Source organism: Orycteropus afer, unplaced genomic scaffold (genome assembly GCF_000298275.1).
Source record: "Orycteropus afer afer isolate SDZICR_OR568_19922 unplaced genomic scaffold, OryAfe1.0 scaffold00701, whole genome shotgun sequence".
In the NCBI taxonomy this organism is placed as follows: Eukaryota; Metazoa; Chordata; class Mammalia; order Tubulidentata; family Orycteropodidae; genus Orycteropus; species Orycteropus afer.
The window spans coordinates 495,083-509,258 of NW_006922288.1; the positions used below are offsets into that span (position 1 = coordinate 495,083).

The following is a 14,176-nucleotide window of genomic DNA, read 5'->3' on the forward strand; positions in this document are numbered from 1 at the left end:
TTTGGCAGAAGCATTTCATGCAAGGAAGGTAAATTCATATCCAGAATAAGTATCTATTCCAATAAGAACAAAACACTGTTCTTTCCATGATGGAAGTGGTTCAATGTAATCAGCTTGCCACCAGGTTGCCAGCTGATCACCCTGGACTCGATGTTGGTGTCTGCTGCTGGCAGGTTAGGTACTCAGCAGTGGCGGTAGCCAAATCACCCTTGGTAAGTCCATGTTACTGAGCCCATGCATAACTTCCATCCCTGCCACCACAGACACTTTGTTCATGGACCCATTGGGCAATGACAGGAGCAATTGGGGAAAAAGGATTTTGTTTCCACAGAACATGTCAACCAGTCCACCTGGCTCTTAAAAGTCCTCCTCTGCTGAAGTCACCTTTTGGTGGACATTCACATGAGACACAAATATCTTTACTCCTTTGGCCAATTCAGAGAGCTCAATCCACATACCTCTTCCCCGTATATCCTTGTCACCAATTTCCCAGTCATGCTCCTTCTACATCCCAGACCATCAAGTCAAGCCATTGGCCACACACCTTCAATTCATATACAATCACACATCTGACCATTTCTTGTTCCATGCAGAGAGAACAACTGGATGCACGACTTGAAGTTCTACCCATTGGGAGGATTTCCCTTCAACACTGTCCTTCAAGGAAATCCCAGAAAGGGGCTACAGTGCCTCTGTTGTCCACTTATGAGTAGTGCCTGCATATTGCATAGAACTATCTGAATACCAAGCATGAGTTTTCTCTTCCTCAGTCAACTGATCATAAGGAACTCCCCATGAGGCCATAGGTGCAGACTGGGAAAAGGAAGGTAATGTGACTGGAGTGGAAACCATAGACATTTGGGCCAGTTCCTCATGCAATTTACTTGTTGCTTTAGGTCTTACTCAAGCCCAATCTCTTATATACCACTTCCATTTAATGATGGAGTGCTGCTGTACACTTCAAACTTTATGACTCTGTGGGTCAGACAACACCCAGTTTATGATGGGCAGCTCGGGCCTCATGGTGACTTAGTGGCCATGGATAGGCATTTGGTCTCTACTAAAGCCCAGTAACAAGCCAAAAGCTGTTTCTTGAAGGAGAGTAGTTATCTGCAGAGGATGGCAGGGCTTTGCTCCAAAATCACAAGGAACTGTGTTGTGATTCACCAATAGGAACCTGCCAAAAACTCCAAACAGTATCTCTATCTGCTACAGACACTTCAAGCACCATTGAATCAGCCAGATCATATGGCCAAAGTGGCAGAGCAGACTACACGGCAGCCTGAACCTGTTGCAGAGCTTTCTGTTGTTCTGGGCCCCATTCAACACTAGCAGCTTTCCAAGTCACTTGAAGTATAGGCCAAAGCAACATATTCAAATGAGGGATATGTTGCCTCCAAAAATGCAAAGGGCCCACCAGATGTTGTGCCTCCTTTTTAGTTGTGGGGGAAGCCTGATGCAATAACTTGTCCTTCACTTTAGTAGGAATATCTCAACATGCCCCACACCACTGGACCTCTAAAAATTTCACTTAGGTGGAAGGTGCCTGAATTTTTGTTGGGTTAATTTCTCACTCTCTAGCACACAGATGTGTCACCAATAAGTCTAGAGTCATTGATACTTCATCCTTACTAGGTCCAATCAGCATAATGTCATCAATGTAATGGACCAGTATGATGTCTTGTGGAAGGGAAAGAGGATCAAGATCCCTATGGACTAAATTATGACATAGTGCTGGGGAATTGATATACCTCTAAGAAGCATTATGAAAGTATATTGTTGGCCTTACCAGCTGAAGGCAAACTGCTTCTGATGGTCCTTTGAAATTAGTATTGAGAAAAAGCCAGATCAATAGCTATATACCAAGAACCAGGAGATATACTAATTTGCTCAAGCAATAAAAAACCATATCAGGAACAGCAGATGCAATTGGAATTACCACCTGATTAAGTTTATGATAGATAATCCACTGTCATCCTCCAAAATCCATATTTTTTTTGCACAGGCCAAATAGGCAAATTAAATGGGTATGTGGTGGGAATCACCACCACTGCCTCCTTCAAGTCCTTGAGGGTGGCAGTATCTCTGCAATCCCTCCAGGGATATGGCATTGCTTTTTGTTTACTATTTTTCCAGGTAGGGACAGTTCTAATGGCTTCCACTTGGCTTTTCCTACCATAATAACCCTTACTGCACAAGTCAGGAAACCAATATGGGAATTCTGCCAATTGCTGAGTGTATCTATTCCAATTTTGCATTCTAGAACTGGGATAATTGCTACAGGTTGGATATGGGGACCCACTGGACCCACTGGATTCACTGTGAGACACACCTGAGCTAAGACTCCATCAATGATTTGACCTCCATATGTCCCCACTCTTACTGGTGGGCCACAGTGACATTTTGGGTCTCCTGGAATTAGTGTCAGTTCAGAGGCAGTGTCCAGTAATCCCTGAAAAGTATGATTATTTCCTTTACCCCAATGAGCAGTCACTCTTGTAAAAGGCCTCAGATCCCTTTGGGGAAGGGTGGGAGAAAGATAGACAGGATAAATTTTTGGCAATGTAGTGGGGTCCTTCTTCAAGGGGACCCAGTCTCTTCTTCATTCAAGGGTTTGTGGGTCTGTAAATTGACTCAAATCTGGAAATTGATTGTGACTCTGTATTCTGATGATTCAATCTAGACTACTGTTCATGTGACCTAGACTTCTTCTGTCTATAAAGATCAAGTAAATATTTAGTAGGTTTGCCATGTATTTCACTCCTAGGAACATAATGACTAAGTAGCCAATGCCATAATTAAACATGAGTCAGAATATTCTGATTACAGTTTTGACTCTGCTGTCTATTATGGTAACCATGCCCACCTTGTCTTTGTCAATTAACTGCTGCCACTTGGGCCATACTACCGCAGGGTCCAATCAGCCCCATGGTAGTTAAGTGTCTTAGTTTAATTAGAGCAGTTCCCACTGTCAAATCTGGCTTACATAAAGTAGCAATCACAGCAGTCTTCAAGGATGCTGGGGCTCCCTTCACAAATTTGTTCCTCAACATAGTGGTAAAAGGTGTGTCCTCTGGGCTCTCCATTTCTGGGTCTAGGGGTCTAATCTGATAAATCCATTCTAACATTCCAATCTTCCTAAGCCTATGGGTTCCTTCTTCTACTTTATACAAAAGCAGGTATAAGTTGAAGAACTCTTCAAGTTGACTTAATGTAGGCCACCGCATAATCTATGCTTCCATCCATAAGCCAAACAAATAAACAATTAGATCCTTTCCTAACCTCTCGAGCTGAAACAATGAAGAAGAATCCCTACTTAGTGGGCCTAAATCAATAAATTCAGACCAATCCAAAGCTATATTCCTTGCCCCATTATCCCACATGCTCAGTAGCCATTCCCACACATATTCTCCAGGTTTTTGTCTGTACATGTTAGCAAAATCAAGTAAGACTTTTTGGGTGTAGCATACCATTTCTTCAGTCATTTTGTATTTTACCTTTTAGGACTCACTTGGACTTAAGTTTAGTTATAGGTCTAGCCACAACAATGGGTGGTTGGGGCAGTTCCTGAGAACATTCAGCAATGTCTTCCATGCCCTCTGCCTCAGGCAATGACCCAGCAGGAACAGTTGTTAATTCCATCGAATGAAGGTGGAAGGGCTAATGGTTTTATGGTAATCCCTTCAGATGGGAGGGATTCAACAGAATACACAGGCGCCATATCCTCATCTTCCTGATTATCTTCCCATATGTCCCCATTCCAGGTTTCAGGATCCCCTTTTTCCCAATCAATGCCCTCACTTTAACTTCAGACACTATTTTGGGATGGCAATTCAATTGACATTGTAATTCAGCCACCCTTACAATAAGACTCGGGGTTTGGGTTTCAGCAATAAAAACTCTATTACTAGAAGAAATAAGGCTTTCTTTCAGGGCACAACTGGAAACTTTGAGGTCTTTCATGTGGCACTTGAGCTGTGACTCAGCAACCCTGAACTCATCCCACTCTTTCACCACTTTTTCTAATGTAAGTAGAACTAACCAGCCAGCAGAATTCTTTATACTCCTCATGGTGACAAAATTGCACAAAAGTATCAAACCTGCCATCACTCAGAGCCTAACTTCTCAAAAATACTTGATCTACTGGAGGTGATATTTTGCGTATTAATGTTGCAAATGCCACAGATTAGCAGGGCCCTCTTTACTAATGGAAGCACAGTCACCAATGCCTTTATGATTAATCAAATTGGAGAATCAAAACAGAATTGATGAGAACCAATTTAGAAAACACATCCTTATGATTTTTTCTCTCTATAACCACTCCTGGTACAAAATGTGTCAGACTGGGTTCTCTAGAGAAGCAAAACCAGTAAACCTTATATATATATATATAAAGAGAGAGAGAGAGGGGAGCTCTGGTAGCATAGTGCCTACGGCACTTGACTGCTAACCAGAAGGCTGGTAGTTCAAACCCACCAGCCACTCCTTGGAAGGAAAGTTGGGCAATCTACTTCCATAGTGATACTGCCTCGGAAACCCAAGGAGGGGTCACTGTGAGTCGGGTCCAACTTGATGGCACATAACAACAATGTATATATATATAGAGAGAGAGAGAGAGAGAGAGAAGAGGAGAGAGAGATTTATCTTAGGAAAATGGCTCACCCACTTATAGAAGCTGGCAAGCCCCAAGTTCCTGGATCAAATGTCAAGCTGGAGGCTTTTCCTGACTCACACAACTGCAGGGGCTGATGAGCAGTATATTGGCTGTTGACTCTGATGGATGACAAATCCAAGATCATCAAGACAAATAGTGGATTGTTGCTCAACAGGATCCAGATCCACCCAAGAGTCTGTCTTTTTCCCAGGAAGCAGGCCACACCCCTAGGGAAACTCCCTTTCAATGGACTGGCTGCTCAGAACATATACATCCAATCTCATCATGGGACTAACCATATCACAACTGCTTAAACCACTCAGAATCATGGTCCAGCCAAGTTGACACACAACCCCAACTATCACAGTCCCTATCTTTGAAACTCTGTTAGTAAGATGGAAAATGATGGATTACATGGACATTATGGTCATACACAAATTATATGAATAATTACATTAGTTTAGATGTTCCATGCATTAAGAAGTCAGGTAGATGGTGGGTGGAGTGGGCATGCTTGCCAGAGTCTCACCAGGTGAGAACTTGTTTCCTTCTTTGGCTTTACAGATGATTGTTTCTGATATATTCTCATTTTAACACTATTTAGCTTTAATTTCTTGATTGGCTTTGTTATGTTTTTTCCAATATATTTTGAATTTGTCTCCCAATTAAGAATTAATAGATCTGTTTCAGCAAACCAGTAGCACATTGGAGGCTTTTCTTTCCTTAAAAACTTTTCTTAGAGATGCCTTTATGGCTTTGTTCTTTAGGCTATAAATCATTGGATTCAGTGTTGGGGGCACAACAGTATAGAGAACAGTAAGGAAAAAGTCTAGCATAGTTGGAGAGTCAGAAGGTGGCTTTACAAACTCAAAAACTCCAGTAGAGATAAATAATATGACAACACATAGATGGGGCAGGCAAGTAGAAAAGGCTTTGGCTCTCCCCTCAGCACATGGGATCCTCAGCACAGTAGAGAATATGTGTGTGTAGGAGAGGCCAATTGAGATGAAACAGAGAAATCCCACCAAGGACAGGAAGCCTATGACCCCAAGCTCACTGATGTAGTCATTGGAACAAGAGAGTTTAAGGAGTTGAGGGATATCACAGAAGAACTAGTGAATGATATTGGCACCACAGAAGTGGATGGAGAAAGTAGTAGCTGTATGCATGACTCCAGAGATGACCCCACTGATCCAGACAGCTAAGACTCCATGAACACAGGTGTTGACATCCATGATGACTTTGTAGCGCAGTGGAAGGCAGATGGCCAAATAGCGGTCATAGGACATCACTGTGAGCATGGCCATCTCAGCAGAACAACAGACAGTGAATGCAAAACACTGCAATATGCACTCCCAGAGGGAAATATTGCCACTATGCACGAAAGAGTTGCAAATGGATCTAGGTACAGTCACAGTAATATAGCACAAATCCAAAAAGGAGAGATGTTTCAGGAAGAAATACATAGGTGAGTGGAGACTATGATCTATGGAAGTTGTAGTGATAATGAGAATATTGCTAGTTAAAGCCACCAAGTATAAAACTAAAAACACAGAAGCATGCAAGATTTCTATCTCAGGATTGCCAGAAAAACTCATGAGAATAAATCCATTCGTTATAGTGGAATTAGTCATATTTTTTTCTCTGTTCCTAAGAGCAATGCTGGCTGCAAGATAAGATGGACACCCATAGAAAGAAAATTTTATTATTTAACAATTGAATCCACTTATTCATTGAAGTTAAGGTGGGAAGTCAGGTACACCAGTTTGTCATTGCAAGTGTGAAATAGCTTCAAATAATAATAACTATGCTGAACAATTTTAAGTGACATTGCTTCAGTCACAAAATGTATTGGATAAGGTAGATTATATATTTTCATGTCACCCATTTCAAGCAAAGGAAATGATAATACATATCATTTTATTAAAAAAAAAAAAACTCAAAAAAAAAAAAAAAAAACCCACTGCTGTAGAGTTGTTTCCAAGTAATGGCGACCCCTCCTTGGGTTTCCGAGGGGTAACTCTGTGGAAATAGATTGCCCAGTGTTCCTTCTGAGGAGTGGCCTGATGGGTAGGACACACAATAAGCCACTGCTGTCAACTTGATTCTGACTCATAAAGACCTTACAGAACTATGGGACAGAGTAGAACTGCCCCATAGGGATTCTAGGGCTGTAAATCTTTTCAAAAGCAGATTGCTTCCTCTCTGTCTCTCAGAGCAGCTGGTTGGTTTGAGTTAGCAGACCAATGTTTTAAACACAGAGGCACTAGAGCTCCTTTTAATGGGACATAAAGACCATCAAAATTTTACATGCATTAAAAGTTTCATTTAGTTCAAACTAAAACCAACCAAACCTACTGCTATAGAGTCCGATCTGACTCATAACGGTTGGGTTTCCAAGGCAGTATCACTACGGAAGTAGATTGCCCAATCTTCCTTCTGAGGAGTTGCTAGAAGGTGTGAACTGCCAGCCTTCTGGTTAGCTGTCAAATGCCTTAGACACTATGCCACACAAACATGTATATTTATTAAGTCATTTCTGAGGTACTTATTCTTTCCTAGTAATCTTTCTATATATTCATATACCCCTCCATCACATGTGTTTTGTTGTGTAATTTTATGCTTTTCTTTCAAGTATGAGAGAATAAATTCTTAATTTTTTTGGTAAACATTTACTAGGAAAATAAAATCAAGAGCACATTATATATTGATAGTATCTATACAATTATGATATGCCAAACATACAGTATCCCATAAATGGATCTGAAAAATTCTAAGTTTCTATCAGATAAATAGCAGGCCATACCTTTCCCACTGTGTTCTTAAAAAAACATAAATGGCTAATAAATACATAAAACATATTTATCATACCCAAATTGAATACAATTGAAAGCAACAATGTGATAATATTTGTATTGATCAAATTTGCAAAGATTAAAAAATAAAATACTCAGATCCGTTCAGTATGAAGACAAAATATAAAACATATAGCTAGAAATTTAAATTTGTGCATGTTCCCTGAAAACAAAGCTCCCTGAGCAGGAGTGTTAAAACAGTCTGTCCTTTAAACCAATTCAATTTATGCTAAATATTTTAATTAAATAACATGAGTAAGGGGTAGTTAGAAGTATGTTTATTTGGAATAATTACAATGTTAAAAAGTGGACAGATCATATAATGTTCAAATCAAATATTATTTTTACTTTGAAATCTTTTTTTCATGAAGTGAGATAGTGATCATTATTTTCATTTAAATAAAAGTACATATAGACTATATACAGGCTGTCGGGACAATGACAGGCATGGGTGGTTCAGCAACCCACTTGTTCCACTTTGGGAGTTTTGGTAGCATAGTGCCTAAAGCCCTCGACTGCTAATAAGAAGGCTGGTGGTTCAAACCCACCAGCCACTCCTGGGAAGGAAGGTGGGCAATCTGTTTCTGTAGTGATACCACCTTGGAAACCCAAGGAGGGGTTGCTATGAGTTGAGTCCTACTTGACGACACATAACAACAACAACACTATATACACTGTATGCAAATATGTATGAATGAATATAGAATGAAGAACATCAGGGAATATAGCACATGCTTATTTCTGGAAGGTTTAAAGGATTATTATCCTAACCTCCAGAGATCCTTCTTTTTGTTCCCCAGCACTAAGTCCAGAGATGTACCTACAATAAGTTATGTAGCTGAAGGTTACGGATGCTTTAGTGTTTTATAATGCACTATGTAATTAATTCTATTATAAACTCCAAGATTGACAGAGGGTGCCTGGACCAGAAGAGGCAGTCACCAGTGCACATTTAGTCTAACCTATATGAAAACTGATTCAACCTTATGGTTTGTGTGTGTCTGTGCAGTTATTAATCACAGATATTGAGAATGGCACTTCATGCTTCTAAAGATTCTAATGATACATTTAAGAGTTCCTGGGAGGTGCAAATGGTTAAGTACTCGAATACTTTACACTTCTAGGAATCCCAATGGCATTTAGGAGTCCCTGGCTGGCATCTAAGACATTTAACTGCTGACCAGAAGGCTGGAGGTTCAAACCCACCAGTCACTCCTTGGAAAGAAGATTGGGCAATCTGCTTTAGTAGAGATGCCACCTTGGAAACCCAAGGAGAGCTCGCTATGAATCCAATCTACTCTATGGGAGTGAGTTTGGTTTCTTGGGTAGCATAAATGGATAAATGCTCTAACCGAAAAGTTGAAAATTTGAATCCATCAAGAGGCAGTTTGGAAGAAAGCAATCTTCATTTGAAAGGCCACAGCCATGGAAAATCCAATGGCATGCAGTTTTACTTAACACGTTGTCATGAATCTGAATACTCACTCAAACTCTTTCTCCTGAAATAGTAACTCCCTTGTTGATGTTTTTGTGGTCTCTGGAAATTTCCATTTCTATGTTGTTAGAACAATGCAACTGATTTTTTATCATCTAACCCAGCAGAATGGACTTCATTTAATGTATGTGGAAATATTTCATGTTTTACTCAAAAGAAGTCTTTCCATCAATTCATATGTACCTTTGGGAGCTCTGGTGGCATAGTGCCTGACATTTGACTGCTAACCAGAAGGCTGGTGGTACAAACCCACCAGCCACTCCTGGGAAGGAAGACTGGGCAATCTATTTCTGTAGAGATAGTGCCTTGGAAACCCAAGGATGAGTTGCTATCAGTTGAATTCAACTCCAGGGCATGAGTTTGGTTTGGATTTTTTGTTATTGACATTAATTAATTAAGTAGTCCTATAGTGGAATTCTGTTCCACTATATTCTGTTTTCTTCATTATGCTTACCTGTGTATTTCTTTTCTCTTTCTTGAATAAATTTATATTCATTATTATTCACATATTTATCTAACTAATCTATTTGTCCATGTGAAAATAACATTATTATATTAAGGGATATAAATATCTATCTATCCATTGCCATAGAGTCAATTCTGACTCGTAGTGACCCTATAGCATAGAGTAGAACTACCCCATAGAGTTTCTAAGGCTGTAGATCTTTTATGAAAGCTGAACTGCCACATCTTTCTAACTCAGAGCAGCTGATGAGTTTGAACCGTTGACCTTTCAGTTAGCAGCCAAATGCTTAACTACTATATCATCAGGGCTCCTGAATATTTATCTAATCCTTATTTAATCCACTGATTTCCATATCTATCTTTGATACTGTGAGTAGAAGCAGAGAAATAAATGAATATGGAGTGCCTCATTGTTTGGTACTTAGATACCATATCAAGATATTTTTAGCTTTCTTCATAAGTTATCACAGTATTCAAAAGGAAATACTATAATAATCTCATTTTATTTTGTGTAAGAGATAAAGAGAGTCACCTTTCTTCTTTAATGAATTTCCACAGTCTGTCTAACCTTCTACTTTGAGTGTTGATGTAAAATTTTACATCAGTTGTGCTTCTTTAATCCACTGACCTTTTTCTCCAATTTATTGACAATTTATTCATTAGAAGGGGGATACAAAATCTCATGGCTGTATCTATTTTAATTGAATATTGATATTATTTGAACATAACTAAATACCTTATATGAAAAGTGATGATTTTTACTGTTTATTTTTGGTTGTAAATCTTTTTATGTATTTCTTTTTAAATATGAACCGTACATTTGGCCATTCTGGGATTTTACTGGGTTTTATTTGCATCAGCATTTCTTTCTAAAACAGAAGAGATCAGAAAGCTGGATAACTCGTCCAGACAGCAAATGTGTCCTCAAGTGCTTCTTAGAATTCTTATACTCTTACAATCTTTCTCAATGGGATCTTTTCTTCTTTGTTTTGTGAAAATGGAAATATGGTTATTTTCTGACCTTGTATTATTTTGATCTATCATCTTTTTTCACTTTTCTACAATGTATCAATGATTCTTTCTGTGATCTCTAGTATGGGAAAGATCTCATATCTCTCTAAGCCACTCTTAAGGTCAATGAATACTAAGAATAAAAGAAATATCAAACAATGTCATTTCTTGGTCCATTCATCCCAGATGTCTTTAGTAAAGACAATAAAAGCATGCATTGCTAGGAGATGAGAATTGCAATCCATACAAGGTTTCTGTAATGTAAGTAGTTTACAACTTGCTTGTTAGAATTCCTAATTTTCATTTAAACCATTTGCATTTAATAGTTTTTTATTTCAGTTTTTATGAATTAAATGAAAAAATGCTGGGCATTATCACTCATTCAAACTCTGTAATAATCATTGGCTTTCCTTTATCTCTCCCTTCAGTGTCCGAAAAAACTCACCAGAACACATCCAGAATTTTTCACTCTAAACCTGGGCAGTTGTCAATGTGAGTAGCTACTACTAAGCAGAAGTCGCAGATCTGTGTAATTCAGTCATTTTCTGTAAAGTCTGGTCAGTGATGCAAAGGAAAGTAGGCCATTTTAATCTGCCTTTATCCACCAGAGTTTAGGTGCTCTGGGCATTTGATGGTCCTTTTAAATACCCTGGGACCAAAACTTGCAATTACATGGAATTTCCTATGGAGTAGTTTTCTGTTGCGGTAACACTTAATTACCAGGGATATTAGTTTATTTGTGTTCTTCGGGCAAAATTTTTGAAAATTATTGTAATTTGCCCTTCAGATTCAAGTTCACCTACAAAAAGTTGTTCTTTCCCTTTGTCAATATGTTCGTTGCAAAGTAAATGTATATTTAGGGTAATAATGTCCTTTTTTTTTTTTTTTTTGCATCACTTCAAAACCAAGATAATGTGGATGGTACGATTCTGATGCTTATAATTTAGATATTATTATAAAATAGACTTTTAGAGGTGGAAGGAATCTTAGAGATCATCTTGACTAACATTGTACCCATATAAATTCACTTTTCCACTTTCATTAAGTTATCATCTATTCTGTTCTTTAATACTCAATTATAGATCCTTGGTTAAAATTTCAAAAAGGAAAGGGGCAATTTGTATAGCTTCTAAAATTATTATGGGCAGACCTTCTGGATGCTCTATGCTAGACTAGAAGGCCCCTAAGAATCTTAAGAAAATGCTCTGTAGAGCTTTTTAAGCACACAAAAGTGTTTCTAGGACTAAAGGTGTATCTATGGAAAATAACACCTGTGGCAAGTGCCATAATTTGCCCCTATCCAAACACCTGATGTCCATCTTTAAATGACTTTACCATAATATAACCTCAAAAATACAAGTCAAGCTTTTTAATGTTTTACTTAATACTTTATGTCACTGCATGAAAATTACAACTGCATCTTTCTTGTTTTCACTGATGACAATTGGTCTATGATATGATATATATTTTTTTAGTTTCTTCTCTTTCTACACTCAGCCCAGTAAGATCACACAATCTGCCTTGACTCCTGGAGGCACAAATACAAAAGTGTTAATTTTGCCTTGCTGAGTGATCTCTCACAGCTGACAGTGGAAACTGTGATGGTTAATAGAAACTGCTCAGTGACACTGCCTCTTCAAGGTGTATAAATGGCAGGTGTCATACCTGCTATTCCTTAGATGTCCCTCTGTCTAGAACACTTAAAGGTGTTGTTTCACAATATCTTGACATTCAGTCCAAACCAGAGAAGGGCCCGTCTCAAAGACACTTGTGAAAGTTGCATTTATCTAATTGAGTAAACTTCAATGAGATCAAAGAACTTTAAAAAGTTTTAAAGAGAATTTCAAAGGCCTCATCAATTTCATCATTTTGACTGCAAAGGACAGAATTAGGACAAAGTCCTCAACTGGATTTAAAAATTACTATTTGGCTGTTATTTGCCTTCCATTTTCCCTTCCCCACCTTTTTAAATTGTGATTTGACTGAAAGTTTATAGTACAAATTCATTTTCCATTTCACAGTCCATACACATTTATTTTCCTGAAATTGATTATAATTCCCCCAGTGTAACAGCTCTCTTCCCATTTCCTCTCTGTGGTCTCCTTTTCCCTGTGTCCTTTTTTCCAATGTATTCCTGCTCTCTGAGCTATTTCCCTGCTCAAATGCTGCCCTTCTTATGTGCCTTGGTTGATTGTTCTAAAGAGTGCATCTACCTGGTATAAATATTCACTTCATAGACCTGTCTATTATTTGGCTGGAAGTTAAGCCATGGGAGTGAGTTCAATTCCAGGCCAGAAGGGCCATAGTCTCAGAGGCTTCACCAGTCTCTGTCAGACTAAAAACTCTGGTCTTTTTTTTTTTATGATTTTGAGTTTTGTTCCACATTTTTCTCTCACTCTATGCAGAATCTCCAATTCTGATCCCTTTTCAAGTGTTTGACATTGGTAACTGGGTACCATCTAGTTTTCCTGGACTCAGGGTTATGTAGGCTGAAGTTCTTATGGTCCACTAACTAGTACCTTCAACTACTTGTTTCCATGTGTCTTTGATTTTCTTCCCTCTTCTTTGTTCCTGTGTAGGAAAGACCAATAGCTACATTTTAGATGGCCACTTGCAAGCTTTTAAGATCTCAGTCTCTATTCACCAAAATAGAGTATAGAACAATATTTTTGTGCAATATGTTATGCCAATTGAGCTTGATGTCCCCTACAACAATGAACCTGAGCCCACAGGCCTAGTGACTGACTCCCTCAAGGTCTTTGGGTATGACTGAGAAGTTATCACAATTTTTCCCCTTATTAGCTCTATTATATATTATGGACATTCCAAATATGTACATAGAAATGTCATCTGCCAAACTTATATATGGTCATGAGTGTATTCCCTTTTGCCTACACATGCCTGATCAACCTGTAGATTAATGGTTATTATTACTGATAATGCAGTATTGTGTACGTAAAAGTATTTACCTTTGTTGTCTATACCCCTTGTGTGTCTTTTTGTGTCTTCCTTTTCCTCAGTAGTATTGTGTTTGCCTCTCACTTTTGGTGTATTGACTTTCCATTCACGCAAACCAAATGTGTCTCTTACCTTTCTAGCGATTTTCCCTTTCTTCCCCTCTCATCCCTGGTAAACAAAAAAGAATGTTTCCTTCCATGTGTAAACCTTTCCTTGACTTTTTACAATAGTAGACTCATACAATATTTGTCATTCTGTGACTGACTTGTTTTAGTCAGCACAACATCCTCCAAATTAATCCTTGTTATGGGGTATTTCATGGATTCTTCCTTATTCTTTAGTGTTGTATACTATTACATTGTGTGTATGTATCACAGTTTGGTTATCCATTCATCTGTTAATGGGCACTTAGATAGTTTCCATCTCTTTGCTCTCATGAATAGTGCTGTGATGAACATGGGTGTGCATATATCTATTTGTGTTCTGGTTCTCACTTCTGTAGGGTATAGACCTAATAGTGGTATTGCTGGATCAAATGATATTTCTACTTCCAACTTTTTTTTCCATCCATGCTTTCTTGATGTACTATGACCACTTATATTTAAGGTAATTACTGATACATTAGAACTTAATTAAGATATTAATTTAAATAATACACAAGTATTTATTTTGACTTGTTGAATGATTTCACACAAATGATGATGGAAATTTCTATGGTTAATAGAAACTGCTCAGTGA

The 14,176-nt window shown here is 38.3% G+C and overlaps 1 protein-coding gene across 1 annotated transcript; it reads right to left on the minus strand.

Annotated features, from left to right (window-relative positions):
• Positions 1–5,340: 5,340 nt before the first annotated feature.
• LOC103211162 (olfactory receptor 14J1-like) lies at positions 5,341–6,344 on the minus strand. The gene is given in 2 exon segments (XM_007957079.2): positions 5,341–6,300; positions 6,303–6,344. Coding segments are annotated over 2 exon segments (1,002 nt in total).
• Between the last annotated feature and the right edge of the window lie 7,832 nt (positions 6,345–14,176).